The following is a 20,872-nucleotide window of genomic DNA, read 5'->3' on the forward strand; positions in this document are numbered from 1 at the left end:
CTCCCTCTCCCTCCCTCGGTTTATCGGAGTGTGTCCCTCTCCCTCCCTCGGTTTATCGGAGTGTGTCCCTCTCCCTCCCTCTCCCACCCTCGGTTTATCGGAGTGTGTCCCTCTCCCTCCCTCGGTTTATCGGAGTGTGACCCTCTCCCTCCCTCGGTTTATCGGAGTGTGTCCCTCTCCCTCCCTCGGTTTATCGGAGTGTGACCCTCTCCCTCCCTCGGTTTATCGGAGTGTGTCCCTCTCCCTCCCTCTCCCTCCCTCGGTTTATCGGAGTGTGTCCCTCTCCCTCCCTCGGTTTATCGGAGTGTGTCCCTCTCCCTCCCTCTCCCTCCCTCGGTTTATCGGAGTGTGTCCCTCTCCCTCCCTCGGTTTATCGGAGTGTGTCCCTCTCCCTCCCTCTCCCTCCCTCGGTTTATCGGAGTGTGACCCTCTCCCTCCCTCTCCCACCCTCGGTTTATCGGAGTGTGTCCCTCTCCCTCCCTCTCCCTCCCTCGGTTTATCGGAGTGTGTCCCTCTCCCTCCCTCTCCCTCCCTCGGTTTATCGGAGTGTGTCCCTCTCCCTCCCTCGGTTTATCGGAGTGTGTCCCTCTCCCTCCCTCGGTTTATCGGAGTGTGACCCTCTCCCTCCCTCGGTTTATCGGAGGGTGTCCCTCTCCCTCCCTCGGTTTATCGGAGTGTGTCCCTCTCCCTCCCTCTCCCTCCCTCGGTTTATCGGAGTGTGTCCCTCTCCCTCCCTCGGTTTATCGGAGTGTGTCCCTCTCCCTCCCTCTCCCTCCCTCGGTTTATCGGAGTGTGTCCCTCTCCCTCCCTCGGTTTATCGGAGTGTGACCCTCTCCCTCCCTCGGTTTATCGGAGTGTGTCCCTCTCCCTCCCTCGGTTTATCGGAGTGTGTCCCTCTCCCTCCCTCGGTTTATCGGAGTGTGTCCCTCTCCCTCCCTCTCCCTCCCTCGGTTTATCGGAGTGTGTCCCTCTCCCTCCCTCAGTTTATCGGAGTGTGACCCTCTCCCTCCCTCGGTTTATCGGAGTGTGTCCCTCTCCCTCCCTCTCCCTCCCTCGGTTTATCGGAGTGTGACCCTCTCCCTCCCTCGGTTTATCGGAGTGTGTCCCTCTACCTCCCTCGGTTTATCGGAATGTGTCCCTCTCCCTCCCTCCCCCTCCCTCGTTTTATCGGAGTGTGTCCCTCTCCCTCCCTCGGTTTATCGGAGTGTGTCCCTCTACCTCCCTCGGTTTATCGGAGTGTGTCCCTCTCCCTCCCTCTCCCTCCCTCGGTTTATCGGAGTGTGTCCCTCTCCCTCCCTCGGTTTATCGGAGGGTGTCCCTCTCCCTCCCTCGGTTTATCGGAGTGTGTCCCTCTCCCTCCCTCTCCCTCCCTCGGTTTATCGGAGTGTGTCCCTCTCCCTCCCTCTCCCTCCCTCGGTTTATCGGAGTGTGTCCCTCTCCCTCCCTCGGTTTATCGGAGTGTGACCCTCTCCCTCCCTCGGTTTATCGGAGTGTGTCCCTCTCCCTCCCTCGGTTTATCGGAGTGTGTCCCTCTCCCTCCCTCGGTTTATCGGAGTGTGTCCCTCTCCCTCCCTCTCCCTCCCTCGGTTTATCGGAGTGTGTCCCTCTCCCTCCCTCGGTTTATCGGAGTGTGTCCCTCTCCCTCCCTCTCCCTCCCTCGGTTTATCGGAGTGTGTCCCTCTACCTCCCTCGGTTTATCGGAGTGTGTCCCTCTCCCTCCCTCTCCCTCCCTCGGTTTATCGGAGTGTGTCCCTCTCCCTCCCTCGGTTTATCGGAGGGTGTCCCTCTCCCTCCCTCGGTTTATCGGAGTGTGTCCCTCTCCCTCCCTCTCCCTCCCTCGGTTTATCGGAGTGTGTCCCTCTCCCTCCCTCTCCCTCCCTCGGTTTATCGGAGTGTGTCCCTCTCCCTCCCTCGGTTTATCGGAGTGTGACCCTCTCCCTCCCTCGGTTTATCGGAGTGTGTCCCTCTCCCTCCCTCGGTTTATCGGAGTGTGTCCCTCTCCCTCCCTCGGTTTATCGGAGTGTGTCCCTCTCCCTCCCTCTCCCTCCCTCGGTTTATCGGAGTGTGTCCCTCTCCCTCCCTCGGTTTATCGGAGTGTGACCCTCTCCCTCCCTCGGTTTATCGGAGTGTGTCCCTCTCCCTCCCTCGGTTTTTTCGGAGTGTGCCCCTCGCCATCCCTCGGTTTATCGGAGTGTGACCCTCTCCCTCCCTCCCCCTCCCTCGGTTTATCGGAGTGTGACCCTCTCCCTCCCTCGGTTTATCGGAGTGTGTCCCTCTCCCTCCCTCGGTTTATCGGAGTGTGTCCCTCTCCCTCCCTCGGTTTATCGGAGTGTGACCCTCTCCCTCCCTCGGTTTATCGGAATGTGTCCCTCTCCCTCCCTCGGTTTTTTCGGAGTGTGCCCCTCGCCATCCCTCGGTTTATCGGAGTGTGTCCCTCTCCCTCCCTCGGTTTATCAGAGTGTGTCCCTCTCCCGCCCTCGGTTTATCGGAGTGTGACCCTCTCCCTCCCTCGGTTTATCGGAGTGTGTCCCTCTCCCTCCCTCGGTTTATCGGAGTGTGTCCCTCTCCCTCCCTCTCCCTCCCTCGGTTTATCGGAGTGTGTCCCTCTCCCTCCCTCTCCCTCCCTCGGTTTATCGGAGTGTGTCCCTCTCCCTCCCTCGGTTTATCGGAGTGTGTCCCTCTCCCTCCCTCTCCCTCCCTCGGTTTATCGGAGTGTGTCCCTCTCCCTCCCTCTCCCTCCCTCGGTTTATCGGAGTGTGTCCCTCTCCCGCCCTCGGTTTATCGGAGTGTGTCCCTCTCCCTCCCTCGGTTTTTTCGGAGTGTGTCCCTCTCCCTCCCTCGGTTTATCGGAGTGTGTCCCTCTCCCTCCCTCTCCCTCCCTCGGCTTATCGGAGTGTGTCCCTCTCCCTCCCTCGGTTTATCGGAGTGTGTCCCTCTCCCTCCCTCGGTTTATCGGAGTGTGTCCCTCTCCCTCCCTCGGTTTATCGGAGTGTGTCCCTCTCCCTCCCTCCGTTTATCGGAGTGTGTCCCTCTCCCTCCCTCTCCCTCCCTCGGTTTATCGGAGTGTGTCCCTCTCCCTCCCTCGGTTTATCGGAGTGTGTCCCTCTCCCTCCCTCGGTTTATCGGAGTGTGTCCCTCTCCCTCCCTCTCCCTCCCTCGGTTTATCGGAGTGTGTCCCTCTCCCTCCCTCGGTTTATCGGATTGTGTCCCTCTCCCTCCCTCCGTTTATCGGAGTGTGTCCCTCTCCCTCCCTCTCCCTCCCTCGGTTTATCTGAGTGTGTCCCTCTCCCTCCCTCGGTTTATCGGAGTGTGTCCCTCTCCCTCCCTCGGTTTTTCGGAGTGTGTCCCTCTCCCTCCCTCTCCCTCCCTCGGTTTATCGGAGTGTGTCCCTCTCCCTCCCTCTCCCTCCCTCGGTTTATCGGAGTGTGTCCCTCTCCCTCCCTCGGTTTATCGGAGTGTGTCCCTCTCCCTCCCTCGGTTTATCGGAGTGTGTCCCTCTCCCTCCCTCTCCCTCCCTCGGTTTATCGGAGTGTGTCCCTCTCCCTCCCTCTCCCTCCCTCGGTTTATCGGAGTGTGACCCTCTCCCTCCCTCTCCCTCCCTCGGTTTATCGGAGCGTGACCCTCTCCCTCCCTCGGTTTATCGGAGTGTGTCCCTCTCCCTCCCTCGGTTTATCGGAGTGTGTCCCTCTCCCTCCCTCTCCCTCCCTCGGTTTATCGGAGTGTGTCCCTCTCCCTCCCTCGGTTTATCGGAGTGTGTCCCTCTCCCTCCCTCGGTTTATCGGAGTGTGACCCTCTCCCTCCCTCGGTTTATCGGAGTGTGACCCTCTCCCTCCCTCTCCCTCCCTCGGTTTATCGGAGTGTGACCCTCTCCCTCCCTCGGTTTATCGGAGTGTGACCCTCTCCCTCCCTCTCCCTCCCTCAGTTTATCGGAGTGTGTCCCTCTCCCTCCCTCGGTTTATCGGAGTGTGACCTTCTCCCTCCCTCGGTTTATCGGAGTGTGTCCCTCTCCCTCCCTCTCCCTCCCTCGGTTTATCGGAGTGTGACCCTCTCCCTCCCTCTCCCTCCCTCGGTTTATCGGAGTGTGTCCCTCTCCCTCCCTCGGTTTATCGGAGTGTGTCCCTCTCCCTCCCTCGGTTTATCGGAGTGTGACCCTCTCCCTCCCTCTCCCTCCCTCGGTTTATCGGAGTGTGACCCTCTCCCTCCCTCTCCCTCCCTCGGTTTATCGGAGTGTGTCCCTCTCCCTCCCTCGGTTTATCGGAGTGTGTCCCTCTCCCTCCCTCGGTTTATCGGAGTGTGACCCTCTCCCTCCCTCTCCCTCCCTCGGTTTATCGGAGTGTGTCCCTCTCCCTCCCTCGGTTTATCGGAGTGTGTCCCTCTCCCTCCCTCTCCCTCCCTCGGTTTATCGGAGTGTGTCCCTCTCCCTCCCTCGGTTTATCGGAGTGTGTCCCTCTCCCTCCCTCGGTTTATCGGAGTGTGACCCTCTCCCTCCCTCGGTTTATCGGAGTGTGACCCTCTCCCTCCCTCGGTTTATCGGAGTGTGTCCCTCTCCCTCCCTCTCCCTCCCTCGGTTTATCGGAGTGTGACCCTCTCCCTCCCTCTCCCTCCCTCGGTTTATCGGAGTGTGACCCTCTCCCTCCCTCTCCCTCCCTCGGTTTATCGGAGTGTGTCCCTCTCCCTCCCTCGGTTTATCGGAGTGTGTCCCTCTCCCTCCCTCTCCCTCCCTCGGTTTATCGGAGTGTGTCCCTCTCCCTCCCTCTCCCTCCCTCGGTTTATCGGAGTGTGACCCTCTCCCTCCCTCTCCCTCCCTCGGTTTATCGGAGTGTGACCCTCTCCCTCCCTCGGTTTATCGGAGTGTGTCCCTCTCGCTCCCTCGGTTTATCGGAGTGTGTCCCTCTCTCTCCCTCTCCCTCCCTCGGTTTATCGGAGTGTGTCCCTCTCCGTCCCTCGGTTTATCGGAGTGTGTCCCTCTCCCTCCCTCTCCCTCCCTCGGTTTATCGGAGTGTGTCCCTCTCCCTCCCTCTCCCTCCCTCGGTTTATCGGAGTGTGTCCCTCTCGCTCCCTCGGTTTATCGGAGTGTGACCCTCTCCCTCCCTCGGTTTATCCGAGTGTGACCCTCTCCCTCCCTCGGTTTATCGGAGTGTGTCCCTCTCCCTCCCTCTCCCTCCCTCGGTTTATCGGAGTGTGTCCCTCTCCCTCCCTCGGTTTATCGGAGTGTGTCCCTCTCCCTCCCTCTCCCTCCCTCGGTTTATCGGAGTGTGTCCCTCCCCCTCCCTCGGTTTATCGGAGTGTGTCCCTCTCCCTCCCTCTCCCTCCCTCGGTTTATCGGAGTGTGACCCTCTCCCTCCCTCGGTTTATCGGAGTGTGTCCCTCTCCCTCCATCGGTTTATCGGAGGGTGTCCCTCTCCCTCCCTCTCCCTCCCTCGGTTTATCGGAGTGTGTCCCTCTCCCTCCCTCGGTTTATCGGAGTGTGACCCTCTCCCTCCCTCGGTTTATCGGAGTGTGACCCTCTCCCTCCCTCGGTTTATCGGAGGGTGTCCCTCTCCCTCCCTCTCCCTCCCTCGGTTTATCGGAGTGTGTCCCTCTCCCTCCCTCTCACTCCCTCGGTTTATCGGAGTGTGTCCCTCTCCCTCCCTCGGTTTATCGGAGTGTGTCCCCTCTCCTCTCCTCGGTTTATCGGAGTGTGACCCTCTCCTCCCTCTCCCTCCTCGGTTTATCGGAGTGTGACCCTCTCTCCTCCCTCTCCTTATCGGAGTGTGTCCCTCTCCCTCCCTCTCACTCCCTCGGTTTATCGGAGTGTGTCCCTCTCCCTCCCTCGGTTTATCGGAGTGTGTCCCTCTCCCTCCCTCTCCCTCCCTCGGTTTATCGGAGTGTGACCCTCTCCCTCCCTCGGTTTATCGGAGTGTGTCCCTCTCCCTCCATCGGTTTATCGGAGGGTGTCCCTCTCCCTCCCTCTCCCTCCCTCGGTTTATCGGAGTGTGTCCCTCTCCCTCCCTCGGTTTATCGGAGTGTGACCCTCTCCCTCCCTCGGTTTATCGGAGTGTGACCCTCTCCCTCCCTCGGTTTATCGGAGGGTGTCCCTCTCCCTCCCTCTCCCTCCCTCGGTTTATCGGAGTGTGTCCCTCTCCCTCCCTCTCCCTCCCTCGGTTTATCGGAGTGTGACCCTCTCCCTCCCTCTCCCTCCCTCGGTTTATCGGAGTGTGTCCCTCTCCCTCCCTCGGTTTATCGGAGTGTGACCCTCTCCCTCCCTCTCCCTCCCTCGGTTTATCAGAGTGTGTCCCTCTCCCTCCCTCGGTTTATCGGAGTGTGTCCCTCTCCCTCCCTCGGTTTATCGGAGTGTGTCCCTCTCCCTCCCTCTCCCTCCCTCGGTTTATCGGAGTGTGTCCCTCTCCCTCCCTTTCCCTCCCTCGGTTTATCGGAGTGTGTCCCTCTCCCTCCCTCGGTTTATCGGAGTGTGTCCCTCTCCCTCCCTCTCCCTCCCTCGGTTTATCGGAGTGTGACCCTCTCCCTCCCTCGGTTTATCGGAGTGTGTCCCTCTCCCTCCCTCGGTTTATCGGAGTGTGACCCTCTCCCTCCCTCGGTTTATCGGAGTGTGTCCCTCTCCCTCCCTCGGTTTATCGGAGTGTGTCCCTCTCCCTCCCTCGGTTTATCGGAGTGTGTCCCTCTCCCTCCCTCGGTTTATCGGAGTGTGTCCCTCTCCCTCCCTCTCCCTCCCTCGGTTTATCGGAGTGTGACCCTCTCCCTCCCTCGGTTTATCGGAGTGTGTCCCTCTCCCTCCCTCGGTTTATCGGAGTGTGTCCCTCTCCCTCCCTCTCCCTCCCTCGGTTTATCGGAGTGTGTCCCTCTCCCTCCCTCGGTTTATCGGAGTGTGTCCCTCTCCCTCCCTCTCCCTCCCTCGGTTTATCGGAGTGTGTCCCTCTCCCTCCCTCGGTTTATCGGAGTGTGTCCCTCTCCCTCCCTCGGTTTATCGGAGTGTGACCCTCTCCCTCCCTCTCCCTCCCTCGGTTTATCGGAGTGTGACCCTCTACCTCCCTCGGTTTATCGGAGTGTGACCCTCTCCCTCCCTCTCCCTCCCTCGGTTTATCGGAGTGTGTCCCTCTCCCTCCCTCTCCCTCCCTCGGTTTATCGGAGTGTGTCCCTCTCCCTCCCTCCGTTTATCGGAGTGTGACCCTCTCCCTCCCTCGGTTTATCGGAGTGTGACCCTCTCCCTCCCTCGGTTTATCGGAGTGTGTCCCTCTCCCTCCCTCGGTTTATCGGAGTGTGTCCCTCTCCCTCCCTCCGTTTATCGGAGTGTGACCCTCTCCCTCCCTCTCCCTCCCTCCGTTTATCGGAGTGTGACCCTCTCCCTCCCTCTCCCTCCCTCGGTTTATCGGAGTGTGTCCCTCTCCCTCCCTCTCCCTCCCTCGGTTTATCGGAGTGTGTCCCTCTCCCTCCCTCTCCCTCCCTCGGTTTATCGGAGTGTGACCCTCTCCCTCCCTCGGTTTATCGGAGTGTGACCCTCTCCCTCCATCTCCCTCCCTCGGTTTATCGGAGTGTGTCCCTCTCCCTCCCTCGGTTTATCGGAGTGTGTCCCTCTCCCTCCCTCGGTTTATCGGAGTGTGTCCCTCTCCCTCCCTCGGTTTATCGGAGTGTGTCCCTCTCCCTCCCTCTCCCTCCCTCGGTTTATCGGAGTGTGACCCTCTCCCTCCCTCGGTTTATCGGAGTGTGACCCTCTCCCTCCATCTCCCTCCCTCGGTTTATCGGAGTGTGTCCCTCTCCCTCCCTCGGTTTATCGGAGTGTGTCCCTCTCCCTCCCTCGGTTTATCGGAGTGTGTCCCTCTCCCTCCCTCGGTTTATCGGAGTGTGTCCCTCTCCCTCCCTCGGTTTATCGGAGTGTGACCCTCTCCCTCCCTCTCCCTCCCTCGGTTTATCGGAGTGTGTCCCTCTCCCTCCCTCGGTTTATCGGAGTGTGTCCCTCTCCCTCCCTCTCCCTCCCTCGGTTTATCGGAGGGTGTCCCTCTCCCTCCCTCGGTTTATCGGAGTGTGACCCTCTCCCTCCCTCTCCCTCCCTCGGTTTATCGGAGTGTGTCCCTCTCCCTCCCTCGGTTTATCGGAGTGTGACCCTCTCCCTCCCTCTCCCTCCCTCGGTTTATCGGAGTGTGTCCCTCTCCCTCCCTCTCCCTCCCTCGGTTTATCGGAGTGTGTCCCTCTCCCTCCCTCTCCCTCCCTCGGTTTATCGGAGTGTGTCCCTCTCCCTCCCTCGGTTTATCGGAGTGTGTCCCTCTCCCTCCCTCGGTTTATCGGAGTGTGTCCCTCTCCCTCCCTCTCCCTCCCTCGGTTTATCGGAGTGTGTCCCTCTCCCTCCCTCGGTTTATCGGAGTGTGTCCCTCTCCCTCCCTCGGTTTATCGGAGTGTGTCCCTCTCCCTCCCTCGGTTTATCGGAGTGTGTCCCTCTCCCTCCCTCGGTTTATCGGAGTGTGTCCCTCTCCCTCCCTCTCCCTCCCTCGGTTTATCGGAGTGTGTCCCTCTCCCTCCCTCGGTTTATCGGAGTGTGTCCCTCTCCCTCCCTCGGTTTATCGGAGTGTGACCCTCTCCCTCCCTCAGTTTATCGGAGTGTGTCCCTCTCCCTCCCTCGGTTTATCGGAGTGTGTCCCTCTCCCTCCCTCGGTTTATCGGAGTGTGACCCTCTCCCTCCCTCGGTTTATCGGAGTGTGTCCCTCTCCCTCCCTCGGTTTATCGGAGTGTGTCCCTCTCCCTCCCTCTCCCTCCCTCGGTTTATCGGAGTGTGACCCTCTCCCTCCCTCTCCCTCCCTCGGTTTATCGGAGTGTGTCCCTCTCCCTCCCTCGGTTTATCGGAGTGTGTCCCTCTCCCTCCCTCGGTTTATCGGAGTGTGTCCCTCTCCCTCCCTCGGTTTATCGGAGTGTGTCCCTCTCCCTCCCTCGGTTTATCGGAGTGTGACCCTCTCCCTCCCTCGGTTTATCGGAGTGTGACCCTCTCCCTCCCTCTCCCTCCCTCGGTTTATCGGAGTGTGACCCTCTCCCTCCCTCTCCCTCCCTCGGTTTATCGGAGTGTGACCCTCTCCCTCCCTCGGTTTATCGGAGTGTGTCCCTCTCCCTCCCTCGGTTTATCGGAGTGTGTCCCTCTCCCTCCCTCGGTTTATCGGAGTGTGTCCCTCTCCCTCCCTCTCCCTCCCTCGGTTTATCGGAGTGTGTCCCTCTCCCTCCCTCGGTTTATCGGAGTGTGTCCCTCTCCCTCCCTCGGTTTATCGGAGTGTGTCCCTCTCCCTCCCTCTCCCTCCCTCGGTTTATCGGAGTGTGACCCTCTCCCTCCCTCCGTTTATCGGAGTGTGACCCTCTCCCTCCCTCTCCCTCCCTCGGTTTATCGGAGTGTGTCCCTCTCCCTCCCTCGGTTTATCGGAGTGTGACCCCCTCCCTCCCTCGGTTTATCGGAGTGTGTCCCTCTCCCTCCCTCGGTTTATCGGAGTGTGTCCCTCTCCCTCCCTCGGTTTATCGGAGTGTGACCCTCTCCCTCCCTCGGTTTATCGGAGTGTGTCCCTCTCCCTCCCTCGGTTTATCGGAGTGTGTCCCTCTCCCTCCCTCTCCCTCCCTCGGTTTATCGGAGTGTGTCCCTCTCCCTCCCTCGGTTTATCGGAGTGTGACCCTCTCCCTCCCTCCGTTTATCGGAGTGTGACCCTCTCCCTCCCTCTCCCTCCCTCGGTTTATCGGAGTGTGTCCCTCTCCCTCCCTCGGTTTATCGGAGTGTGTCCCTCTCCCTCCCTCGGTTAATCGGAGTGTGTCCCTCTCCCTCCCTCGGTTTATCGGAGTGTGTCCCTCTCCCTCCCTCGGTTTATCGGAGTGTGACCCTCTCCCTCCCTCTCCCTCCCTCGGTTTATCGGAGTGTGTCCCTCTCCCTCCCTTTCCCTCCCTCGGTTTATCGGAGTGTGTCCCTCTCCCTCCCTCTCCCTCCCTCGGTTTATCGGAGTGTGACCCTCTCCCTCCCTCCGTTTATCGGAGTGTGACCCTCTCCCTCCCTCGGTTTATCGGAGTGTGTCCCTCTCCCTCCCTCGGTTTATCGGAGTGTGACCCTCTCCCTCCCTCCTCCCTCCCAGCTTCGTCCCTTCTCCTCCACTCTCCCTTCTCCCTCCCTCCTCCCTTCCTCCTCCATCACTCCATTCCTCCTCCCTCCCTCCCTCACTCCCTCACTCCTACCTTAATTCTCCTCCCTCCCTCCTTCTTCACTACTTCCTCGCTCACTCCTCCCTCCAAGCTTCCTCCCTGCTCCCTCATCCATCCTCCATCCTCCCTCCTCCCTCCTCTCCCTCCTCCCTATATCCTCCATCTCTCCTCTCTCCCCTCACTCACTCCCTCCCAGTCTCCCTCCTCCCTCCCTCCCTCCCTCTCTCCCTCTTCCCTCCCTCCCTCCTCCCTCACTCCTCCCTCCCTCCTCCCTCACTCCACCCTCCTCCCTCCCTCCCCTCCTCCCTCCCTCCTCCCTCCCTCCTCCCTCCCTCACTCCCTCCTCCCTCCCTCTCTCCCTCTCCCTCCCTCCCTCACTCCTCCCTCCTCCCTCCCTCCCTCTCTCCCTCCCCTCCTCCGTCCTCTCTCCCTCCTCCCTCCTCCCTCCCTCCCCTCCTCCCTCCTCCCTCTCTCCCTCCCTCCTCCCTCACTCCTCCCTCCTCCCTCCTCCCTCCCTCCCCTCCTCCCTCCTCCCTCTCTCCCACCTCCCTCCCTCCCTCTCTCCCTCTCCCTCCCTCCCTCCCTTACTCCTCCCTCCTCTCTCCCTCCCCTCATCCCTCCCTCCTCCCTCTCTCCCTCCTCCCTCCCTCACTCCTCCCTCCTCACTCCTCCCTCCCTCCCCTCCTCCCTCCTCCCTCTCTCCCTCCTCCCTCCCTCCCTCCCTCTCTCCCTCCTCCCTCCCTCCCTCTCACCCTCTCCCTCCCTCCCTCCCTCACTCCCCCTCCTCTCTCCCTCCCCTCCTCCCTCCCTCCTCCCTCCCTCCTCCCTCCCTCCCTCTCACCCTCTCCCTCCCTCCCTCCCTCACTCCTCCCTCCTCTCTCCCTCCCCTCCTCCCTCCCTCCTCCCTCCCTCCCCTCCTCCCTCCCTCCTCCCTCCCTCCCTCCCTCCCTCACTCCCTCCCCCCTCCCTCCTCCCTCCCTCCCTCCCTCCCTCCTCCCTCCCTCCCTCCCTCCCTCTCTCCCTCTCCCTCCCTCCCTCCTTCCCTCCCTCTCTCCCTCTCCCTCCCTCTCTCCCTTTCCCTCCCTCCCTCCCTCCCTCCCTCTCTCCCTCTCCCTCCCCCCTCCCTCCCTCCCTCCCTCCCTCCCTCTCCCTCCCTCCCTCCCTCTCTCCCTCTCCCTCCCTCCCTCCTCCCTCCCTCCCTCCCTCCCTCTCTCCCTCTCCCTCCCTCCCTCCTTCCCTCCCTCTCTCCCTCTCCCTCCCTCTCTCCCTCTCCTTCCCTCCCTCCCTCCCTCCCTCCCTCACTCCCTCCCTCCCTCCTCCCTCCTCCTGAGTGAATGTGTGACTCTGGCCGTGGATCCTCGGAGTCACTGTGTCCCCTCCCCCTTCAGACTCCCTCAGGGGCCTGGACCCCTCGTCCCAGAGACCGGCCACTCCACGGGGTTACATCCTGTCCATACTAGCCCTCCCCAACATCCAGCACCTCACCCACCCCCACTCCCCCGACCACCCTCACCCCCCTCACCCCCTCACACCCCCCCCACCCCCTCACACCCCCCTCCACCACCCCCTCACCCCCCACCCCCACACCCCCCGACCCCCCTCACCCCCCACCCCCACACCCCCCGACCCCCCTCATCCCCACCCCCCCAAACCCCTCACCCCCCTCCACCCCCCCTTCAGCCCCCCCCTCACACCCCCCCACCCCCCCGACCACCCTCACCCCCCTCACCCCCTCACACCCCCCCCACCCCCTCACCCCCCCCTCCACCACCCCCTCACCCCCCAACCCCCCCCCCGACCCCCCTCACCCCCCACCCCCACACCCCCCGACCCCCCTCACCCCCCACCCCTACACCCCCCGACCCCCCTCACCCCCCACCCCCCCAAACCCCTCACCCCCCTCCACCCCTCCTTCAGCCCCCCCCTCACACCCCCCCACCCCCCTCACCACCCCTTGTCACCCCTCGTCACCCCTCACCACCCCTCGTCACCCCTCACCACCCCTCGTCACCCCTCGTCACCCCTCGTCACCCCTCGTCACCCCTCACCACCCCTCACCACCCCTCGTCACCCCTCGTCACCCCTCACACCCCTCGTCGCCCCTCGTCACCCCTCGTCACCCCTCACCACCCCTCACCACCCCTCACCACCCCTCGTCACCCTTCGTCACCCCTCGTCACCCCTCACCACCCCTCGTCACCCCTCGTCACCCCTCGTCACCCCTCGTCGCCCCTCGTCGCCCCTCGTCACCCCTCACCACCCCTCACCACCCCTCGTCACCCCTCGTCATCCCTCACCACCCCTCGTCACCCCTCACCACCCTTCGTCACCCCTCACCACCCTTCGTCACCCCTCGTCACCCCTCGTCACCCCTCACCACCCCTTGTCACCCCTCGTCACCCCTCACCACCCCTCGTCACCCCTCGTCACCCCTCACCACCCCTTGTCACCCCTCGTCACCCCTCGTCACCCCTCGTCGCCCCTCGTCACCCCTCACCACCCCTCACCACCCCTCGTCACCCCTCGTCACCCCTCGTCACCCCTCGTCACCCCTCGTCGCCCCTCGTCACCCCTCACCACCCCTCATCACCCCTCGTCACCCCTCGTCACCCCTCACCACCCCTCGTCACCCCTCACCACCCTTCGTCACCCCTCACCACCCTTCGTCACCCCTCGTCACCCCTCACCACCCCTTGTCACCCCTCGTCACCCCTCACCACCCCTCGTCACCCCTCGTCAGCCCTCACCACCCCTTGTCACCCCTCGTCACCCCTCACCACCCCTCGTCACCCCTTGTCACCCCTCGTCACCCCTCGTCGCCCCTCGTCACCCCTCGTCGCCCCTCGTCGCCCCTCGTCGCCCCTCGTCACCCCTGGTTGCCCCTCGTCACCCCTCGTCACCCCTTGTCGCCCCTTGTCACCCCTCGTCACCCCTCGTCACCCCTCGTTGCCCCTCGTCACCCCTCGTCACCCCTCGTCACCCCTCGTTGCCCCTCGTTGCCCCTCGTCACCCCTCGTCACCCCTTGTCGCCCCTTGTCACCCCTCGTCACCCCTCGTCACCCCTCGTTGCCCCTCGTCACCCCTCGTCACCCCTCGTCACCCCTCGTCGCCCCTCGTCACCCCTCGTCGCCCCTCGTCACCCACACCCAATTCATCGACTGGCTCCCAGACTCACAGACGGTCAGACAGCATGTAAACAGGCCCTTCGGCCCATCCCCGTCCATGCTGTCCCAGATATCCTAACCTAATCTAGTCCCATTTGCCAGCACTTGGCCCATCTCCCTCTAAACCCTTCCTATTCATCTCCCCATCCACCTTTTCAATGCTGTCATTGTACCAGCCCACACCACTTCCTCTGGCAGCTCATTCCATACACGTACCACCCTCTGGGTGAAAAAGTTGCCCCTTAGCTCCCTTTCCCCTCTCACCCTAAACCTATGCCCCTCTAGTTCTGGACTCCCCCACCCCAGGGGGAAAAGACTTTGTCTATTTATCCTATCCATGTCCCTCATGATTTTATAAACCTCTATAAGCTCACCCCCTCAGCCTCCGACGCTCCAGGGAAAACAGCCCCAGCCTGTTCAGCCTCTCCCTGTAGCTCAGACCCTCCAACCCTGGCAACATCCTTGTAAATCTTTTCTGAACCCTTTCAAGTTTCACAACATCTTTCCGATAGGAAGGAGACCAGAATTGCACACAATATCCCAACAGTGGCCTAACCAATGTCCTGTACAGCCACAACATGACCCTCCCAACTCCTGTACTCAACACTCTGACCAATCAGATGATCAGAGAATCATGGAATTCTGACAGTAAGAAAACAGGGCATTCGGCCCAACAAGTCCACCCAGACTCGGACCACGTCACCTAATAACACCACACCCTGACCTGCACATCCCTGGGACACTATGGGACAATTTCCCATGGCCAATCCACCCTAACCTGTACATCCCTGGGACACTATGGGACAATTTCCCATGGCCAATCCCACCCTAACCTGCACATCCCTGGGCACTATGGGACAATTCCCCATGGCCAATCCCACCCTAACCTGCACATCCCTGGGCACTATGGGACAATTCCCCATGGCCAATCCCACCCTAACCTGCACATCCCTGGGCACTATGGGACAATTCCCCATGGCCAATCCCACCCTAACCTGCACATCCCTGGGCACTATGGGACAATTCCCCATGGCCAATCCACCCTAACCTGCACATCCCTGGGCACTATGGGACAATTTCCCATGGCCAATCCCACCCTAACCTGCACATCCCTGGGCACTATGGGACAATTTCCCATGGCCAATCCACCCTAACCTGCACATCCCTGGGCACTATGGGACAATTTCCCATGGCCAATCCCACCCTAACCTGCACATCACTGGGCACTATGGGACAATTTCCCATGGCCATCCACCCTAACCTGTACATCCCTGGGCACTATGGGACAATTTCCCACGGCCAATCCACCCTAACCTGCACATCCCTGGGCACTATGGGACAATTTCCCATGGCCAATCCACCCTAACCTGCACATCCCTGGGCACTATGGGACAATTCCCCATGACCAATCCCACCCTAACCTGCACATCCCTGGGCACGATGAGACAATTTCCCATGGTCAGTCCACCCTAACCTGCACATCCCTGGACACTATGAGACAATTTCCCATGGTCAGTCCACCCTAACCTGCACATCCCTGGACACTATGGGACAATTTCCCATGGCCAATCCCACCCTAACCTGCACATCCCTGGACACTATGAGACAATTTCCCATGGTCAGTCCACCCTAACCTGCACATCCCTGGACACTATGGGACAATTTCCCATGGCCAATCCCACCCTAACCTGCACATCACTGGGCACTATGGGACAATTTCCCATGGCCAATCCACCCTAACCTGTACATCCCTGGGCACTATGGGACAATTTCCCACGGCCAATCCACCCTAACCTGCACATCCCTCGGCACTATGGGACAATTTCCCATGGCCAATCTCACCCTAACCTGCACATCCCTGGACACTATGGGACAATTTCCCATGACCAATCTACCCTAACCTGCACATCCCTGGACACTATGGGACAATTTCCCATGGCCAATCCCACCCTAACCTGCACATCCCTGGGCACTATGGGACAATTTCCCATGGCCAATCCCACCCTAACCTGCACATCCCTGGGCACTATGGGACAATTTCCCATGACCAATCCACCCTAACCTACACATTCCTGGACACTATGGGACAATTTCCCATGGCCAATCCCACCCTAATCTGCACATCCCTGGACACTATGGGACAATTTCCCATGGCTAATCCACCCTGACCTGCACATCCCTGTGCACTATGGGACAATTTCCCATGACCAATCCCACCCTAACCTGCTCATCCCTGGACACTATGGGACAATTTCCCATGACCAATCCCACCCTAACCTGCTCATCCCTGGACACTATGGGACAATTCCCCATGACCACTCCACCCTAACCTACACATCCCTGGGAGACTATCGGACAATTTCCCGTGGTCAATCCACCCTAACCTGCACATCCCTGGGCACTATGGGACAATTTCCCATGGCCAATCCCACCCTAACCTACACATCCCTGGGCACTATGGGACAATTTCCCATGGCCAATCCACCCTAACCTGCACATCCCTGGGCACTATGGGACAATTTCCCATGGCCAATCCCACCCTAACCTACACATCCCTGGGCACTATGGGACAATTTCCCATGGTCAATCCACCCTAATCTGCACAGGACGTACCAAGCTGTACCTTCACTTTTATCCAACGGGGAAATTGGGAACGGAGTTCCTGGTCCTCCCTCCGACAGTGAGGGGGTGAGGGGGTGAGGGGTCAGACGCGGAGGCTGGTCACACCGCCAGGAGCTGACCGAGTGAGGCTGGAATGTGGGAGTGGAGACTGGGAAGGCTAGCAGGTGTGGACTGGCCGAGTGGGAGAGTTCCCGGATTGTCCGAGGACGGGTCTGCGCGGGCCGGGACAGCGGGGGGAGGGGGGAGGGGGAATGTTGTAACAGCAGCTTCCCGTTTGTAGGGAGAGGGAAGGAGAAGGAGATGTCGAGTGTGGTGAGAGTGGATGAGATTGTGGGACTAAACCGAGAGGTGAACGAGAGCGCAGGATCCGAAATACGGCCCCATCGAGAGACCAGGGGACAGCGTCAACAGGATACCGTCCCGGGAGACGACGGGACGGTCAAGGGGCTTGGGGTAAGGGCAGCTCGGAGAGAGAGGGATACACAGGACTCCAACTGAGAACACACCGCACCAACAACAGGCCCACTCCCTCGGCACTGACCCTCTGACAGTGCCCACTCCCTCAGCACTGACCCTCCGACAGTGCCCTCTCCCTCAGCACTGACCCTCCGACAGGGCCCACTCCCTCAGCACTGACCCTCCGACAGTGCCCTCTCCCTCAGCACTGACCCCCCGACAGTGCCCTCTCCCTCAGCACTGACCCTCCGACAGGGCCCACTCCCTCAGCACTGACCCTCCGACAGGGCCCACTCCCTCAGCACTGACCCTCCGACAGTGCCCACTCCCTTGGCACTGACCCTCTGACAGTCCCCACTCCCTCAGCACTGACCCTCCGACAGGGCCCACTCCCTCAGCACTGACCCTCCGACAGGGCACACTCCCTCAGCACTGACCCTCTGACAGGGCCCACTCCTCAGCACTGACCCTCTGACAGTGCCCACTCCTCAGCACTGACCCTCCGACAGTGCCCACTCCCTTAGCACTGACCCTCCGACAGGGCACACTCCCTCAGCACTGACCCTCCGACAGGGCCCACTCCCTCAGCACTGACCCTCCAACAGTGCCCACTCCCTCAGCACTGACCCTCCGACAGTGCCCACTCCCTCAGCACTGACCCTCCGACAGGGCCCACTCCCTCAGCACTGACGCTCCGACAGGGCCCACTCCCTCAGCACTGACCCTCCCTCTCTCTCTCTCTCTCACTTTCTCTCTCTCTCCATCTCTCTGCCCTCTGTTATTCTGTCCCTTGCTGTCTCCTCTCTCTCTCTCGCTGTTCCCCCTCTCTCTCCCCACACCCTCTCCCCTCCGTCGATCTCTCTTCACCCCCCTACCCCCGTGTTCTCGGGTCACTTGGCCCATTCCCCCTCCCAACCCAGGGTGGGTGCTGTGGGCTGATTCGGGGTCTCGATCCTCCCCCGTGTTTCGGGGTGTGTCAGTGAGTGACAGCAGGCAGTGGGCCCTCCCTGATCTGCTCTCTCTCTCCCTCTCTCTCTCTCTCTCTCCTGCAGTCGGCCCAGATCGTGTTGGGAATGAGCCTGGTGTTCTTCGGAGGTTTCCTGTTCACCGACCTCTCGATGGCGGCCAGCACTGCTACACCTTGGTGGACAGGATTGACGGTGAGTCACCCTTCGGGAATCCCTCTGTCCCAGGATAAACCAGCTTCCACCTCCACCCCTCACTAACCTCAGCACGGCCCAATGGCCAATCCCACCCGAACCTGCTCATCACTGACAGGAACTGTACACAGTGACTCCCAGTGTGATACAGAGACCGGAACTGTACACAGTGACTCCCAGTGTGATACAGAGACCGGAACTGTACACAGTGACTCCCAGTGTGATACAGAGACCGGAACTGTACACAGTGACTCCCAGTGTGATACAGAGACCGGAACTGTACACAGTGACTCCCAGTGTGATACAGAGACCGGAACTGTACACAGTGACTCCCAGTGTGATACAGAGACAGGAACTGTACACGGTGACTCCCAGTGTGATACAGAGACAGGAACTGTACACAGTGACTCCCAGTGTGATACAGAGACCGGAACTGTATACAGTGACTCCCAGTGTGATACAGAGACCGGAACTGTACACAGTGAGTCCCAGTGTGATACAGAGACCGGAACTGTACACAGTGACTCCCAGTGTGATACAGAGACCGGAACTGTACACAGTGACTCCCAGTGTGATACAGAGACAGGAACTGTATACAGTGACTCCCAGTGTGATACAGAGACCGGAACTGTACACAGTGAGTCCCAGTGTGATACAGAGACTGGAACTGTACACAGTGTCTCCCAGTGTGATACAGAGACTGGAACTGTACACAGTGTCTCCCAGTGTGATACAGAGACAGGAACTGTACACAGTGTCTCACAGTGTGATACAGAGACAGGAACTGTACACAGTGACTCCCAGTGTGATACAGAGACCGGAACTGTACACAGTGACTCGCAGTGAGATACAGAGACAGGAACTGTACACAGTGACTCCCAGTGTGATACAGAGACCGGAACTGTACACAGTGTCTCCCAGTGTGATACAGAGACCGGAACTGTACACAGTGACTCCCAGTGTGATACAGAGACCGGAACTGTACACAGTGACTCCCAGTGCGATACAGAGACAGGAACTGTACACAGTGAGTCCCAGTGTGATACAGAGACAGGAACTGTACACAGTGACTCCCAGTGTGATACAGAGACCGGAACTGTACACAGTGACTCCCAGTGCGATACAGAGACAGGAACTGTACACAGTGAGTCCCAGTGTGATACAGAGACAGGAACTGTACACAGTGACTCCCAGTGTGATACAGAGACCGGAACTGTACACAGTGACTCCCAGTGCGATACAGAGACCGGAACTGTACACAGTGACTCCCAGTGTGATACAGAGACAGGAACTGTATACAGTGACTCCCAGTGTGATACAGAGACCGGAACTGTACACAGTGAGTCCCAGTGTGATACAGAGACTGGAACTGTACACAGTGTCTCCCAGTGTGATACAGAGACAGGAACTGTACACAGTGACTCCCAGTGTGATACAGAGACCGGAACTGTACACAGTGACTCCCAGTGTGATACAGAGACCGGAACTGTACACAGTGTCTCCCAGTGCGATACAGAGACCGGAACTGTACGCAGTGACTCCCAGTGTGATACAGAGACAGGAACTGTACACAGTGACTCCCAGTGTGATACAGAGACCGGAACTGTACACGGTGACTCCCAGTGTGATACAGAGACAGGAACTGTACACAGTGTCTCCCAGTGTGATACAGAGACCGGAACTGTACACAGTGTCTCCCAGTGTGATACAGGGACAGGAACTGTACACAGTGACTCCCAGTGTGATACAGAGACCAGAACTGTACACAGTGACTCCCAGTGTGATACAGAGACCGGAACTGTACACAGTGACTCCCAGTGTGATACAGAGACCGGAACTGTACACAGTGAGTCCCAGTGTGATACAGAGACAGGAACTGTACACAGTGACTCCCAGTGTGATACAGAGACCAGAACTGTACACAGTGACTCCCAGTGTGATACAGAGACCGGAACTGTACACAGTGACTCCCAGTGTGATACAGAGACAGGAACTGTACACAGTGACTCCCAGTGTGATACAGAGACAGGAACTGTATACAGTGACTCCCAGTGTGATACAGAGACCGGAACTGTACACAGTGAGTCCCAGTGTGATACAGAGACTGGAACTGTACACAGTGTCTCCCAGTGTGATACAGAGACTGGAACTGTACACAGTGTCTCCCAGTGTGATACAGAGACCGGAACTGTACACAGTGTCTCCCAGTGTGATACAGAGACCGGAACTGTACACAGTGTCTCCCAGTGTGATACAGAGACTGGAACTGTACACAGTGTCTCGCAGTGTGATACAGAGACTGGAACTGTACACAGTGTCTCCCAGTTGGATACAGAGACCGGAACTGTACACAGTGTCTCGCAGTGTGATACAGAGACTGGAACTGTACACAGTGTCTCCCAGTGTGATACAGAGACAGGAACTGTACACAGTGAGTCCCAGTGTGATACAGAGACTGGAACTGTACACAGTGACTCCCAGTGTGATACAGAGACCAGAACTGTACACAGTGACTCCCAGTGTGATACAGAGACCGGAACTGTACACAGTGACTCCCAGTGAGATACAGAGACCGGAACTGTACACAGTGACTCCCAGTGTGATACAGAGACAGGAACTGTACACAGTGAGTCCCAGTGTGATACAGAGACAGGAACTGTACACAGTGAGTCCCAGTGTGATACAGAGACCGGAACTGTACACAGTGACTCCCAGTGTGATACAGAGACCGGAACTGTACACAGTGAGTCCCAGTGTGATACAGAGACAGGAACTGTACACAGTGACTCCCAGTGAGAATCAGAGACTGGAACTGTACACAGTGACTCCCAGTGTGATACAGAGACCGGAACTTTACACAGTGACTCCCAGTGTGATACAGAGACAGGAACTGTACACAGTGACTCCCAGTGTGATACAGAGACAGGAACTGTACACAGTGTCTCCCAGTGTGATACAGAGACCGGAACTGTACACAGTGACTCCCAGTGTGATACAGAGACCGGAAGTGTACACAGTGACTCCCAGTGTGATACAGAGACCGGAACTGTACACAGTGACTCCCAGTGTGATACAGAGACCGGAACTGTACACACTGACTCCCAGTGTGATACAGAGACCGGAACTGTACACAGTGACTCCCAGTGTGATACAGAGACAGGAACTGCACACAGTGACTCCCACTGTTGTACAGAGACTGGAACTGTACACAGTGAGTCCCAGTGTGACACAGAGACAGGAACTGTACACAGTGACTCCCAGTGTGATACAGAGACCGGAACTGTACACAGTGACTCCCAGTGTGATACAGAGACCGGA

The 20,872-nt window shown here is 59.5% G+C and overlaps 1 protein-coding gene across 1 annotated transcript in view; it reads left to right on the top strand.

Annotated features, from left to right (window-relative positions):
* Positions 1–20,872, top strand: part of LOC140468649 (membrane-spanning 4-domains subfamily A member 12-like) — a 123,072-nt gene that overhangs the window by 83,520 nt on the left and 18,680 nt on the right. The window contains exons 2-3 of the mRNA XM_072564733.1: positions 16,219–16,391; positions 17,447–17,554. Coding sequence (XP_072420834.1) covers positions 16,239–16,391; positions 17,447–17,554 — 261 coding nt within the window. The 5' untranslated portion in view covers positions 16,219–16,238. The remainder of the gene's footprint in view (positions 1–16,218; positions 16,392–17,446; positions 17,555–20,872) is intronic.

The sequence above is a fragment of the Chiloscyllium punctatum genome, chromosome 47 (genome assembly GCF_047496795.1).
Source record: "Chiloscyllium punctatum isolate Juve2018m chromosome 47, sChiPun1.3, whole genome shotgun sequence".
Taxonomy (NCBI): Eukaryota; Metazoa; Chordata; class Chondrichthyes; order Orectolobiformes; family Hemiscylliidae; genus Chiloscyllium; species Chiloscyllium punctatum.